General features: G+C 38.5%; 1 protein-coding gene across 4 annotated transcripts in view; it reads right to left on the reverse strand.

Annotated features, from left to right (window-relative positions):
• Positions 1 to 16,586, reverse strand: part of LOC132397961 (transcription factor Dp-1-like) — a 103,856-nt gene that overhangs the window by 34,744 nt on the left and 52,526 nt on the right. For all 4 annotated transcript variants that reach the window (XM_059976803.1, XM_059976805.1, XM_059976802.1 and 1 more), the window contains one exon: positions 4,230 to 4,395. In XM_059976803.1, coding sequence (XP_059832786.1) covers positions 4,230 to 4,395 — 166 coding nt within the window. The remainder of the gene's footprint in view (positions 1 to 4,229; positions 4,396 to 16,586) is intronic.

Genomic DNA, 16,586 nt, shown 5'->3' on the forward strand with positions numbered 1-16,586 from the left:
GAACCCCAGCTGAGAAACCCTGATCTAATCTATACTATATGGATTTCAACATGAATGTGTGGGATAACATGGCTTGGACAGAAAAAAGTTGATCTATTTGTATTTTTTTTTAATGCTGGAAGTGAAGAACAATGACTGTCTAGAAAGATAGAGATTTGTACATACTAATTACCAAAATGTACCAGTTGGGTAGGAAATATAATTAAAAGGGTAAAAAAGGGCTAACCTTAATACTTAAGAGCGTTTTGCTGCTCTGCTACATTTTAGAGATTAAACAATTTCTATAATACAGCACATAGCTCTAGCCATTACAAAGATGTTCATAATATGTTAAATGGAATGCAGTGTAAATTCCAAATTCTACTTGGATTAGAAAAACTATTTAGTTTTCAAGGTCTGGACATCACTAACACGGCCAATATTTATTACCCGAGAAGGTGGTTTATAAATGTTGGTCTTGTGTGAGTCAGTTTCTACCTCTCGCTCACCCCACCACAGTAATTTTGTCAAGCATTCTTATGTTACAAGAACATGCATGAAGATGCAATTTGAGCACTTTCTTTTAGGACCTTGAACAGACAAGAAAGTCTATGACAAAGACAACTTTAATCTAAGGCAGACAAGTTTATGCAAGCTCTTCACAGAAAAGCAGAAGTCTCCCTACAACGTAGCAGATAGTGACCAGATTTAAATTTTACATCAGTGATCTATGGAAGCTTTCTTGTAAAGGCCATTAAGGCAGGTGGATACAGGTAGTTCAAAGATCTGAAGAGAATTGGGTTCAAGGATTTGAATAACTTATTTCTCCTATTCTTATACGCAAGTAGATTCATGTTATATACACAAAATTACTTCTACTCCATTGGTTATCAAATAAGACCTCCCACCACTCTCCCAATAAATTGCTAAGTAACTTATTATTAAATGGAAAACATGGTACAGAGATTATATATGAAATACAAAACTACATCTGGTAGGTATATTTGGCAGAATTCTTTTCAATACTGAAAAACATTCGGGCTTCATTTGACTTACAGTACCCATATCCTTTATGCAACCCAAGTAAACAAAATTTAAGATAAAAACATGTGTCATGTGTTGATCTGAAGTATAGAGATGAAATCTCAATACAACGCACACAAAATGACGGAGGAACTCAACAGGTCAGGCAGCATCTATGGAAATGAATAAACAGTCGACATTTCAGGCCAAGACACCCTTTAAAGACCTAGAAAGAGGGGGCAAGATGCCAGAATAAAAAGGTGGGGGGAAGGAGGACTAGCTATTTGGTGATAGGAGATAGAAGAGATAGAGTCCAGAGTGGGGAATAGAAGAGGGAGAGGGGAGGGGAAAAATTATCAGGTCTCCTTCCTTCCATCTCCAAACACTTTTTTTGGAAGTCTGATTCTTAACTGGGATATCAAAATAGAATTGAAAATCTTATTTCCTTTATTAATTAACTCAAGAGATTCTGCAGATGCTGAAATCCAGAGTAACGCACACAAAATACTGCAACAACTGACGGTGACTCTTGGCCAGAAATGTCGACTGTTTTTTTTCCATTTTCAAAGATGTCACCAGACCTGCCAAGTTCCTTCAGTATTTTGTGTGTTGCTCTGAATTTCCAGCATCCAGTCCTGTGTTTATGAAAAGTCAATAGGTTAAGTGGCACCGAGTAGGGAATTTTATTAAATAGTTCAGGCAACTCTTCTAGTAGAGGGAATTAATGCTGTAAAACTAAATAAAAACTAAAACCCCCAATATTCTGGGCCAGTGTGCCCACCAAGAAGAGAAAGATTCCACCATGCAATATACCTTTGTAATTCATTCTCAATTGCACACAATTAATTTGTGTTCCCTTGTAGAGGGCTCTCTTCCAGCCACGACATTGTGGACTGCAAATTCCTGCCAACAATCTCACCCTGTTCAGTAGGAAGAAAAATTAAGAGTGGGTTGAGAAGGAACAAGACAGTTCGCTCATTTTTTCCCCATTCCCAATCCACAGGAGAAGCACCTTGCTTTCCAGTTATTTAACAATCAGTAAAGACTGATAAACCACATCCAGCTGAGAGAATTCAAGATGGGAAGTTTTTAATTTAAAGCTGACACTACCACGAGTTTCACACGCAGACAAAATTTCTGTAACGGTTGAAGCATTCTAGTAATAAAAGGTAAACTGCATGCACAAACAATAATTCAGATGTCAGGAAATATCAACACAACTCAACTGCAATCTAGACACCAGCTTCCACTTACTCATCTCTATTGTCAAAATGCCTTTATTACCATTACAACTAAAACCATACCCAAACTTGCCAATGTCACCAATTAAAATATAGAATGCCTTTGTTACAATACTCTCCACAATCACACTTCAGCATTTCAGTCTAAATATTTACAAAGATGTCGATTTTCCACACCTGTCCACACTGTAGTCAATAATATAGGAGCAGAGTTCAACCATTCAGCCCAGAGTTTACTCTGCCATTCTATCACAGCTGATTTATTATCCTTCTCAACCCTATTCTCCTGCCTTCTCCCCATAACCTTTGACACTATTAATCAAGAACCAACCTGGTTTAAATATACCCAATGACTTGGCCTCCACAGCCGCCTGTGGCAATGAATTCCACAGATTCACCACCTCCGACTAAAGAAATTTTTCCTCATCTCTGTTCTGTTCTGGTCCTGGACTCTGCCACACAGGAAATATCCTTCCCACATCCATTCTATTTAGGCCTTTCAATATTCAACAGGTTTCAATGACATCCCTATTCATTCTCTTCAAGTCCAATGAATATGGGCCCAGCGCTATCAAATGCTTTATTTTCACAAATGTTCAGTCCATACTTTGAAAGTAGTAGACTCACTTGCCTAGGTTTCTAAGTGGATAATGGACATTTATCTTGTACACCTTTTTGAATCAGGTATGTAACTGGATTTGAAAGAATGGACTTAATGTTTTTGTAAGTTTGCTTTTTGATGCACTTAATAAACACCTTTGCACAATAGTTCTAAGTGACACCAGCCATTCTTTTCTTCAGTCATAACCCACATATCTAACACCATACATGTCAAAGGGTAGTTGTAGATGGAGTGTAATCTAACTGGAGGTCAGTTACCTGTGATATTCCATGGGGATCCGCTCTTTCTGATCTTTATAAATGACTTGGGATGAGGAAGCATGGGTTAGTAAGCTTGCAGATGCCAAGAGGTACAATGGGACATTAACAGGATGCAGAGATGGGCTGAGAAGTGGAAGATGGAGTTCAACCCAAAAAAGTGCGAAGAGATTCACTTTGTAAAGTCAAATTTGAAGGCAGAATACTGGGGAGAATAGCAAGATTCTTAGCAGTGTCTAGGAACAGAGAGGTCCACGTTCATAGATCCCTCAAAGATTCTGCACATGTTTTTAGGGTTGTTAAGGCATATAGTGTGTTGGCCTTCACTAATCAGGAGACTGAGTTCAAGAGTCATGAGGCAATGTTGCAGCTCTATAAAACCCTGGCTAGACTACATTTGGAATAATGTGTTAACTTGGTCATCTCATTACAGGATGTGGAAGCTTTAGAGGGCACAGAGGAGATATAACAGGATGCTGCGTGGATTGAACAGAATGTTTTATGAGGACATAGGCTGAGCAAGCTAGGGATTTGTTCTCTGGAGCAAAGAAGGAAGAGAGGTGACTTGATAGAGGTGTACAAGATAAGAGGCACTGATTGAGTAGCCAGCCAGACTTTTTCCCCAGGGTGGAAGTAGCAAATACAAGGAGGCTTAATTTTAAGGTGATTGGAGGAAAGTACAGGGGGGAGGCAAGTGGTTTTACATAGAGAATGGTGGGTGCATGGAGTGTGTTGCCAGGGGTCTCTAAAAAATCAGATACATTAGGCAGATTTTTGGTTGATAAATGAAGGGTTATGTGAGACGGAAGATCTTAAGAGTAGTTTATAAGATCAGCACAGCATCCTGGGTCAAAGATCCTGTACTGTGCTGAGATGTCCTATTTGTTTAGAAAGAACTTACAGATTTGCTTCATCTGCAGTTAAAATAAAGGTTTGATTAGGTTAAGCATTTTTATTAACTGCCCTGGTCACTGTAGGGATGTCAGTGGCATACAAAACATAAAATTGATTAAAATCAATTTCCTCCATCTCAATGTGAGAGGTTCTGCATGATTTATGCCAAAAAAGCAAACAGTTTTAATGTGCTAAAATTTAATTATGCCTTACTTCATCAGAGCCAGATTCCTGGTTGTTGGTATTACTGAATTCTGCCACCAGCTCATCTGCCACTTCATTGTAGGTAGTTGTTCCTTTCTGCTGCACTTTTTCGCAAACCTTCATTGAGAAGTGCCGCAATCCTTTGCCATTCTTTTCACCCTTTTTGTTCCTTTTACTGAAAAGTAAACAATTAAAATTTCAAAACGTTTCGTCCTTTGGTCATGAATTAGGTGTGCTAATTTTTTTAAGTAACGAAAATACACTCAGTGGCCACAGTGCATTTCAGTATGCTCATGGTCTTCTACTGCTGCGACTTATCCACATCACTGCATTGTGCACTCAGATGCTCTTCTGCACACCACTGTTGTAATGTATGGTTATTTGAGTTACTATCATCTTCCTGTCAGCTTGAAAGTCTGGCCATTCTCCTCTGACCTTTCATTAATAAGGCATTTCCACTCATAGAACTGCCACTCCCTAGATGTTTTTTTGTTTTGCGCACCATTAGAGACTTCTGTATTAAAATCTCAGGAGATCAGCAGTTTCTGACATACTCAAACAACCCTGCCTGACACCAACAATCACTCCAAGTCACTTAGATCACATTTCTTCTCTATTGATGCCTGGTCTGATCAACAATGGAACCTCTTGACCAGGCCTGCATGCTTTTATATAGAGTTGCTGTCAAATTATTGTCTGATTAGATATTTGCATTAACAAAGTGCACCTAGTAAAGCTGCAACTGATTGTATTTAATGAAAATTTGCATGACTCAACTTTATAGTTGAATTTACAAAAGGACCAATGATGTTGCTCATACCAGTATTTAGGTCCTGATGAGCCAGGATATTGGACCAACAGTGCAACAAATCAGATTACAGATAGATCAGTCTCTAACACAGTCTTTCTCAACCTTTTTGCCTGGAGGAACCCTTGAAATAATTTTCAGTTTTCAGGGAACCCCTGTGTAAAAATTACATCTACAGCTCATGGTATGTTGGCGTGATCAGTAAGTTGTAGATACAATAATTCAAAAATAATTGTCAATGCTCTTTTGAATAGAGACTGAATTTTTAGCCAAACCTTTCTTGAAATTAATCTTTCTCTTTCATAAATTTTAAAAACTCGTAAGACAAACATAATAAATTTCTGATAAATAACTGGCTTAAGCCAAATAGTATTTAATTTTTCTAAAGGTAGGCTTGACAGATATAATTTAAATAAAGGTTGTAAATTGATTTTAATTAGTTCTATTTACAACATAAAAATTTATTAACAATGTTGAATTGTAAAGTTACTAAAAGTCATAAACTAAAACAACACAGTTCCTCCAATTGCAACTTTCGACCTTTTGCTTCCAGATATGATGACAAAACATTAAATATATCTTGGCCTTTGCTTGTTTTGGGCAGCTTTATGCAACAGAAGTTTTCTTGAATTTCACCATCATTTACAAATCTTTCAAATGCTACATCACATTTATTGATGAAATCTATTTACTCATCAACCTGGATTACATACACCTCTATCAAGTCACCTCTCATTCTTCTTTGCTCTAAAGAACAAAGCCCTAGCTTGCTTAACCAATGACTCAGAAGACTGTACCATCAGATATGTCTGTAACATACAGGGGTTAATACAATATAAAAAAGAACAGTATAATAAATAACAAAATCAGAAAATTGCAAAAAATTCAAAAACTCCACAATGCAATTCACTTCTAACCTACACAATCCACCTTCCGCAACATTTACAGCATGATCTTACTGTGTAAAAATGTATTTAGAATAAAAATTGCACTCCAATATTCTATTACTCCTGTAGAATTTGTTCACTCCTAGAAGTCAGTTGGCGGTGCACAAGGGAAGTTGGGGGAGGCAATTTGGGATGCCACAGACTAAGTTGGGAGAGTTTGTGTCAAAAACTGAGAATGGTCTCAACCAAATAAACATGGTCCTACTGTGCACTGCTATACTGGGCTTAGAGACCTCTAACGAGATCGCTAACGGGATTGCCCAGTCACTGCCCACCACTCTGAGTGCTAGCATGGCATGTCACGTTAAGCTCAAAAATGTTTTTTTTAAAATCATGATCTCTTACAAAACCCCAAGTGACCTCTTGCGGAACCCTTGGGTTCTGCAGAACCCCCTGTTGAGAAATCCTGTTCTAACCTGATAAAATAAATAAAAAAGAAAATCCTTTAAGTACTCAGGTCAGGTTGCATCAGATGTTCAGTTTGAAACATTAGCTGTTTCTCTTTGCAGAGATGCAGCCTGATCTGGTGCATTTTGCTTTTACAGTCAGCCCTCCTTATCTGCAGGGGATTGGTTCTGAAACCTCCCGCGGATACCAAAAAACGCAGATGCTCAAGTCCCTTATTTAACCTGTCTCAGTGCAGTGGTCTTTAGGACCCAGCGGAACACGGTACTTTATTTAACATGTTTCAGTGCGATGTACATTAGGACCCAGCGCAGCTCTGAATCCGCAATGTTTCTATTCACGAAAATAATCACCATCACGATTGAAAATAAGGTGGAAAGGAAGCAATAATCTCAGCTATACCGAAAGAAGGATAAAATGGAATGCAGGTCATTTAGACCAATATTCGTTCTTAATGTAGATTATAGGTTATTTACCTCCATTGTGGCCAAACGATTAGAGGAGTTTCTACCCATACTGATACGTAATGATCAGACAGGTTTTATACGACAACGCCAGACTCAAGACAATATACGAAGGACACTTCACATTATGGATCATATACAAAAAAATAAAATCGAAGCAATAGTGATAAGTGTGGACTCTGGAAAAAGTACTTGATTCGGTTAATTGGAATTTTCTTTACAGAGTTTTACATAGATTTGGTTTCCAAGACAATTATTAAAACTATACAGACACTATATGACAATCCTACTGCTAAGATTAAAATCAATGGATTTTTATCAAATAGTCTTACCCTAGAAAGGGGCAAGAGACAGGGTTGTACATGGTCACCACTACTCTTCACGTTATATCTTGGATGCATTCTTGGAACAGCTTGTACGAGAGCCGACCAGGGACAAGACTATTCTGGATTTAGTGTTGTGTAATGAACAGGATTTGATAAGCGATCTTGCAGTAAAGGAGCCATTAGGAGGTAGTGATCATAATATGATAAGCTTTTATCTGCAATTTGAGAAGGACAAGGGCAGATGGGAGGTGTCAGTGTTGCAGATGAACAGGGGAAGCTATGGAGCCATGAGGGAGGAGCTGGCCAAAGTTGACTGGACGGATAGCCTAGCAGAAAAGACAGTGGAACAGCAATGGCAGGTATTCTTGGGAATAATGCAGAAGGTGCAAAATCAGTTCATCCCCCAGAGAAGGAAGGATTCAAAGGGGGGAAAGGGGCCACAGTGGTTGACAAAGGAAATCAGAGATTGCATAGCATTTAAAAAAAAAGGAAATATGACAGAGCTAAGGTGAGTGGGAGGACAGAAGTTTTTAAGGAACAACAGAACTTAACTAAAAAGACAATACGGGGAGAAAAAATGAGGTACGAACGCAAGCTAGCCAGGAATATAAAGGAAGATAGCAAAAGCTTTTTTTTTTTTTGGTACGCAAAGAGAAAGAAGATAGTTAAGAACAATGTTGGGCCCTTGAAGAATGAATTGGGTGAAATTATTATGGGAAACAGAGAAATGGCAGAAGAATTTAATGAGTACTTTAGATCTGTTTTCACTAAGGAAGACACAAGCAATCTCCCAGATGTATGGATGGGCCAAGGACATAGAGTAACAGAGGAAATGAAACAGATTGACATTTGGAAGTGTTACGTCCGTAGCCCCCCTCCTTTGTGAGAATCGCAAGATCACGTGTTGGGTTGGGAAAAGAGACGTGCAGGCTGGCTCTTTTCTCCGGCGATGTAAAGCTACAGGACATGGCCATTGTCTCTTGGAGACAGATTTGTGGATTGAGATGCTCTGCTACGTGAATGCCCCCGGGCAAAGTGGGCTGGTTGAGGGAGATTGCATCACCCCCAACCTGATTGACATCTACGACCCTGTGAGTCAGAATAAAAGAGGGGCTGTAGGAACAACCTCTCAGACGCACCAAAAGAAACGTTAAGCGACCACATAACAGCAGACGGTCATCGGAAACCAAGCCACGCGCGTTCAATTCAGTGGCTGGAATTGGTGGCTGAAACCACGGAAAACGGCTTTTTAGCTAACAACGGGGAAACCCGCTCCCGACTCAACGGATTGGCATCATAAAAGACTTGGGCAAGTTTAAACGCCTCCCTCTCTTAAACCCAAAATGCTGCAGCCTGAACGAGCTAATGACTTTTATATTTCCATTGGACAATACTTTATCCCCTAGACAACGATAGAGTTACGTTTTATTGGTTATGATCATACCTGCGCTTTAGATTTAGTATTGACGACGTATATTATCTGTACGTTTGCATTAATCTTACGTTTGTGCCCCTTTATCAATAAATACTTTTAAAAATAGTACCAGCAGACTTCAACGGACCTCTCTATCTTTGCTGGTAAGTGATCCAGTTACGGAAATTCGTAACAGAAGGAAACGGTGATGAGAAAACTGATGGGACTGAAGGCTGACAAATCCCCAGGTCCAGATGGTCTGCACCCTAGGGTACTAAAGGAGGTGGCCCTGGAAATTGCGGATGTGGTGGTAATCATTTTCCAATGTTCCTTAGATTCACGATCAGTTCCTGAGGATTGGAGAATGGCTAATGTTATCCCACTTTTTAAGAAAGGAGGGAGGGAGAAAACCCAGAACTATTGACCTGTCAAGCCTGACATCGGTGGTGGGAAAGATGCTAGAGTCCATTATTAAGGATGAAATAGTGGCATATCTAGATAACAGTGATAGGATTGGGCCGAACCAGCAAGGATTTACCGAGGATGTAACCAGGAAGTTAGACGGGGAAGATCCAGTGGATGTAGTGTACCTCGATTTTCAGAAGGTATTTGATAAGGTCCCACATAGAAGATTGGTGGGTAAAATCAAAGCTCAGGGCATCGGTGGGGGAAGGCATTGACATGGATAGAAAATTGGTTGGCAGATAGAAAGCAAAGGGTAGCGGTGAATGGGTGTTTCTCGGAATGGCAGGTGGTGACTAGTGGGGTGCCACAGGGCTCGGTATTAGGACCACAGCTGTTTACCATTTACGTTAACGATTTGGATGAAGGCATAGAAAATAACATCAGCTGATGATACTAAGCTGGGTGGTAGTGTGACATGTAATGAGGATGTTAGGAGAATTCAGGGTGACTTGGATAGGCTGGGTGAGTGGGCAGATACTTGGCAGATGGCGTTTAATGTGAATAAGTGTGAGGTTATCCACTTTGGGAGCAAGAACAGCAAGGCAGATTATTATCTGAACGACTTACGGTTGGGTAAGGGAGAAATACAAAGAGATCTCGGAGTCCTTGTTCATCAGTCACTGAAGGTGAATGAGCAAGTGCAGCAGGCAGTGAAGAAGGCTAATGGAATGTTGGCCTTTATTACAAAGGGAATTGAGTACAAGAGCAAGGAAATCCTCTTGCATTTGTACAGAGCCCTGGTGAGACCACACTTGGAGTATTGTGTACAGTTTTGGTCTCCAGGGTTAAGGAAGGACATCCTGGCTGTAGAGGAAGTGCAGCGTAGATTCACGCGATTAATTCCTGGGATGTCTGGACTGTCTTACGCAGAGATGTTAGAGAGACTGGGCTTGTACACGCTGGAATTAAGGAGATTAAGAGGGGATCTGATTGAAACATATAAGATTATTAAGGGATTGGACAAGATAGAGGCAGGAAATATGTTCCAGATGCTGGGAGAGTCCAGTACTAGAGGGCATGGTTTGAGAATAAGGGGTAGGTCATTTAGGACAGAGTTAAGGAAAAACTTCTTCTCCCAGAGAGTTGTGGGGGTCTGGAATGCACTGCCTCGGAAGGTAGTGGAGGTCAGTTCTCTGGATGCTTTCAAGAAGGAGCTAGATAGGTATCTTATGGATAGGGGAATCAAGGGATATGGGGACAAGGCAGGAACCGGGTATTGATGGTAATTGATCAGCCATGATCTCAAAATGGCGGTGCAGGCTCGAGGGGCCGAATGGTCTACTTCTGCACCTATTGTCTATCTGGAACCATTAGCTCAATACATCAGACAAAATGAAGATATCAGGGGAATTACTATTAAAGGGACAGAGCATAAATTGGCTTGTTATGCAGATGACATTTTGATCTATCTAGGGCAGGGGTCGGCAACCTTTACCACTGAAAGAGCCATTTGGACCCGTTTCCCACAGAAAACACTGGGAGCCACAAAACCCGTTTGAAATTTAAAATGAAATAACACTGCATACAACATTTTTTTTGCCTCTATGCTATGTATAAACAAACTATAATGTGTTGCATTTATGAAATCGATGAACTCCTGCAGAGAAAATGAAATTACATTTCTGCATGCAACAAAAACATTTTGAACTCTGAAAAAAAGACGATGGGTTGACGGTTACTTTTAAGTAAAATACTCAATGTCTATTTGAGTCCTTCTTGTATTTATGAAAAACGCCGAACTCAAATTGTCCGCCAGCAGCAAACCAAAAATAACGTCAGCCAGCTGTCAACCTGAAAAATAAAAGGACTATTTCAATGAAAAACAATATAACAATGAAAAAATATGAATATACGCAAAATAATAGGCAATTAAAATATTTATCATACTTGGTTAATGGGATTTCTGCTCCTGGACCTCAGCGCACAGCGTCTGCATATCAGAGCTGTATGTCATCACCTTCATCTTTACACAGGATCGCAAGCTGTCATCTGTGAGGTGTGCGCAATGTTTCTTTTTAATAAAGTTCATGTTGGAGAACACCTGCTCACATACATATGTGGATCCAAAGATCGACAGGACTCCAAGCGCATACTTTTTAATGTTTACATAAATGTCGGGGACAGCATTCCATGTTTCGAACACAAGTTTGTCTGGTTCGGGGAGGTTTTCAATATCACTCCATGAGCAAGAACGGCCTTCTGATGGGCAACATCTTCAAGGTCTGCTGTCAAGCGTCTATACTTGGACACTCATATGACTTTGTCGGCTATGTCGGCCAGTTCCATCTCAAGATCAGGTTGACTCACACCTGCCAATGCAGTTGTATTCAGTAGGGATGGATCGATGCTTAGGGGAGTGACCGGGAAGGATAATGTGTTTTTTTCCCTCTCTGAACTCACAGAAGCGTTTCCCAAACGATGTTTGCATTGCGATGATGGGAGAATGTAAATACTCCGAATTTATCATGTCGTGAGCTTGTCTGAACTCTCTCAAATTGGGGAACTGAGACAATGTGCCTTTCTGTAAATCTCTGGCAAGCACTGTCAACTTGCGCTCGAATGCCAAAACATCCTCCAACATGTGCAGGGCTGTGCGTCCTTTCCCCTGAAGAGCTGTGTTTAGCGTGTTCAGGTGCGCTGTCATGTCTACCATGAAGTGTAGCTTTTCCAGTCACTCTGTTCTGTTTTCTTCAGTCACTTTTCTTTTTTTAGAATTCTCCAGTTAGCCTACCTTGGATCGAAAAATTAAAGAAATCGCGCACTGGCGAGTGTCAGGCATTGGCAGTGGTGACGTATATTAATAGCGACAAAAAACACTTTTATTTAGATTGTACAAGCTCACCATAATCTTCAAATTTAGAATTACATTTCAAAAACTAACATAAAATACATTTTAATTAAATACTCATCATTTATTTTCCAAAGCCATAGGGAGCCGCAGCACAGAGATGAAAGAGCCGAGGGTTGCCGACCCCTGATCTAGGGCAACCAACATGCTCTTTACCTAAATTGATGAAATCCTTTGAACAATATGGTCAATTATCAGGATACAAGATCAACATATACAAAACCCAATTACTTTCATATTACTATAGCCCTGCAAGAGAAATTGAAAGTCGATACCCCTGGGCATAGCACACAGAGTCTTTCAAATATTTGGGCATCATTATGCCAAAAGATTCGGCAAAATTATCAGAATGTAATTATCAGCCTCTATATAAAAAAAATTAAGGAAGATGTGGCAAGATGGAGCCTGATTCCTTTTTTCAGTCTCAGTTCAAGGATCGAGTCTATTAAAATGAATATACTGCCCAGACTGTTATATCTCTACCAATAGAGATTAATCAAAATCAATTCAATGAATGGAACAAGATGCTATCAAGGTATAGTTGGCAGGGTAAAAGGCCTAGAGTTCATCTCAAAACTTTGCGATTAGCAAAGGAAAAGGGGGATGGGGCTTGCCTTCTCTTAGAAATTATTATTTTGCAGCACAGTTGATAGCTGTGATATGTTGGTGCAACCCATCATATGACGCTCAATGGAAAAACATTGAGGAGCGGGTACTTCCCATCCCCATACAAGCAATTTTGGCTGATAACAACCTGCAAAGGTACATAAATCCTATTGATAACCCATGGGTGAAATTGACTCTTAAAATATGGAAAACTACTATAAAAAAATATAATCTAGAGGGAGATATTGCAATTCTTAAATGGTGTGCATATGACTGATTTTACACCAAATAAATTGGATGCTAGATTTAAGGACTGGACAGCTAAAGGAATAACAGTTCTTTGCAACATAATGAAAGAAGGAGCACTGTTCAGTTTTGAAATGCGTAAAGAGAAACACTTATTAGAAAAACAAGATTTTTTAAAATCGGTATTTACAGATGCGACAATATTTAATAAGATGCTTAAAAATGTAACCAAGGCAAATACATGCTTGATAAGAGTTCTTTAGAAAAGCATATCACTCAGATAATGGTAGTAGAATCATTTCAAGCATGTATAAGGGGTTGTCAAATCTTAAAATACATTCGACTTCATACATTAAAACAAAATAGGAGAAGGAGGGATAATTATATCTGAGGAAGAATGGACAACAATATGGAGATATCAATGGAAGTGTACCGATTCATAGAAATGGAGGGAGTTTGGATGGAAAAACTTGATAAGATATTTTATTACACCCTCTCAGAAATCCCATTATGATAGTAACCTATAACCTCCCTGTTTACTGGAGAAATTGTGGAAATCAAAATGCAAATCATTATCATATTTTTTGGGACTGCCCTGTTATCAAAAACTATTGGAGGGGAATACACATTGCCCTACCAGACATCTTTAAATGTGAAATACCCTTGGAGAGTAAGACCATATATTTTGGATAAATACCTCAAGAATGGTTGAAAAGATAAATATTTAATGAATATACTGTTGGTGGCTGGTAAAAAGACTCTTACTAGGAAATGGTTATCACAGGAGAGCCCAACTTTAAATACATGGATGGAAATTACAATGGACATTTACAAAATGGAGAAGATAACAGCATCTGTTAATCATAAGCTGGAACAATTTGATTCATACTGGGAAAAATGGTTTAACTACATAATGCCTCATAGGCCTGATTTTATTCTCACAAATCAATGAATCTGTTGTAAAAAAAGATCACTCCCTACTTGTACATAGTTCTTTCCTCTTGCTTGTTTTTTCTTTCCACTCTTTTCTATAAGTGTGTATCCCAGATAAATACTTTGTGGCGATTTCGTGATATATATGATTATATGATATATACGTACAATGTCTGAAATACATCTTATGGAAATGTTTGTTTGATGAACTTCAATAAAAAAAACAAATTACAAAAAAAAAAGAAAATAAGATGGAAGTAATAAAGCGATCAGAATAAGGTGAAATGCCATCAGTCACTGGAAAAGTGTTAGGCTACATACAGTTGGTCAACGATTGGAACAACTTTAATGGAGCATGAACTTTAATGGCCCTGCCCCGATGAAAACTAGTTATTACTAAGCAATGCAGTGGTTTAATTATTGAAATACGTATGTTTCTTAAGTGTTTTATATGAATAGAAAGGTAAAATATGTATTATATACTAAGAAAAACGTTTGACTAACTGACACTAAATAGTACTGAATGTACCTGTTCCGACTTCAAATCCGACTTAAAGACAGACTCAGGAACGGAACTCATTCATAACCCTGGGAGTGACTGTACTTTCAAGTCATTTCTAGATTACTTATAATAACTAATACAATATAAGTGCTACATAAATAGTTGTTATACTGTATTGTTTAGGGAATAATGACAAGAAAAAATAGTCTGTACATGCTCAAACAACGAGTGCTGGAAGAGCACTTCTGGGTTTTCCCAATCCGCAGTTGGTTGAACTCGCACATGCGGAATCCGCGGATAAGGAGGGCCAACTGTATTTTAGATTTCCAGTAATTGTAGTTCACTTAAGATTTTAATCTCAAACCTGACGTTTCCAGATAATGCTGCTGAGCCAAGGCATGTAGATGCAGCTGAGAAGCAAAAACTGAGGCAGATAATATGAGACAATTGAGCTAATCATAAAGGAATAGATAGAGAATTCTTAACAGATTGGGGGACGTCACGTTATGACGTAGGATCGAGACGTGGAAATCCAGCTCTCCCATAAAAAAACAGTAAAATAATGTTTAACTGAAGAAAAGTTAGTAAATACTTTTAAAAAATTACTTATAAACTACTCAGGATTGTCTTAAGATATGTCTCCTAAACAGAAGCAGAAGAAAACTACTACTTTGAAGACAACACAAGTTGGAAAAGAATCAAGGCCGGCCGCCATGAAAGAGCCTCGGGCTCAAGTGCAATTTACCTCCGGCGATACAGAACAGGAAACTGCGGCAACATCAACCATTTCCCCAAAAACAGAGCAACAGGAATTGCGCATGCGTGAAGGAAGGGGCATGTGCAAACACGAGCAACCCAAACTACAAATCCCAGCTATGATTGGAACTGAAAGTGAAAGTGAATATGAGGTGGAATCAGATTCTCTGGATAAATCAGACGAAGATGAAGAGACAAAACAAAGAAGAGCAACAGGAAGAGGTTGGAGGTGATATTGGAGACATAAAAAAAAAACTTTGGTGCAAATAATGCATGAGTTAAAAGCATTAAAAGCAATTAAAAAGATATTAAAAATATGAAGATTATGCTTGATAAAATGATGAAAAGACAGGACAAAATGGACAAGAAAATTAAAAACTTGGAAGAAATAATGGGAGACACCATTGATAGAGTGAATAAAATGGAAAATAATATTTCTGCCTGGACATCAGAAAGAAAACGGTTGTTGGAAAAAGTGGATGTACTTGAAAATTTTAGCAGATGAAATAATATTAAGATTGTTGGACTCTTTAGGTATAGAGGGAGAGGATCCAATAAATTTTTTTCAAAAATGGATTCTGGAAATTTTGGAAATGGAAGAAGAAACCCAGTTAATTGAAATTGAAAGGGCTCACGGAGCCTTAAGATCAAGACCTCAAGTTGATCCAAACTCATGATCAATCTTAATAAAATGCTTAAGATATCAAGATAAAAAGATCCTGAAGGCGGCTGCTCAACGTGCCAGAAAGAGAAATGGGCCATTGATGATAGAAGGGAAAACAGTTCTTTTCTATTCTGATATAAGTTATGACCTTTTGAAGAGAAAGAAGGAATTTAACCTATCGAAAAAAATTTTATGGGAAAAAGGTTATAAATTTATATTGCGCTACCAGGCAACCCTGATAATTTTTTTGGATGACAGAAAAAGAAGATTTTTTACTGATTATTGGGATGCGGAAGAATTTGCAAAAGAACTCCCAAATATTCGCTAACCACAGCCAAAGATTTAAAAGTGAAACGGATTAAAGATGAAGACAGGGACAGTGAATGGAGTTGATGGATATTTAAGGACAGAAGAATATTTATATATATTCTTAATTATATGATACAAGGGGAGAAAGGTAAAAATTTGAGAAATATTAATCGAGAGTAGTGATATTATTTTTTCTTCTCTTATATATACTTATTTATGTTATGGGGAGCTGGAGGAACTTCGGAACGATTGCTACGGGAATCACGTGTGTAATCATGGCGATTGCCATGACCTATACAACGGAGGGGGGTAATGTTGTGCTCTTTTAAATTCAAAACATTAGTAGTGGGGTATTTTGTTATTTTTTTTATTTATAATCTATTTTTCTTTTATCTTTCTTTCTTTGCCTGGACAATCAGGGAAGGGGGAGACAATCCGGGGGGAGAAACATAGCAACATGGAGAATTTTAAAAAGATTCCCCGAGGTACTATGAAAATTGAAAGGTTAGGTATTACTATAGACTGGAGTAACCCTGTTAAAAATAATGACTAATTGACTGAATTTTTAAAGTTTTAATGTTAATGAGCTTAATGGACCAGTGAAAAGAAAAAGAATTTTAACATACATTAAGAAAATGAAAATAGATATAGCTTTTTTTTTACAAGAAACACA

The sequence above is a fragment of the Hypanus sabinus genome, chromosome 8 (assembly GCF_030144855.1).
Source record: "Hypanus sabinus isolate sHypSab1 chromosome 8, sHypSab1.hap1, whole genome shotgun sequence".
NCBI lineage: Eukaryota > Metazoa > Chordata > Chondrichthyes > Myliobatiformes > Dasyatidae > Hypanus > Hypanus sabinus.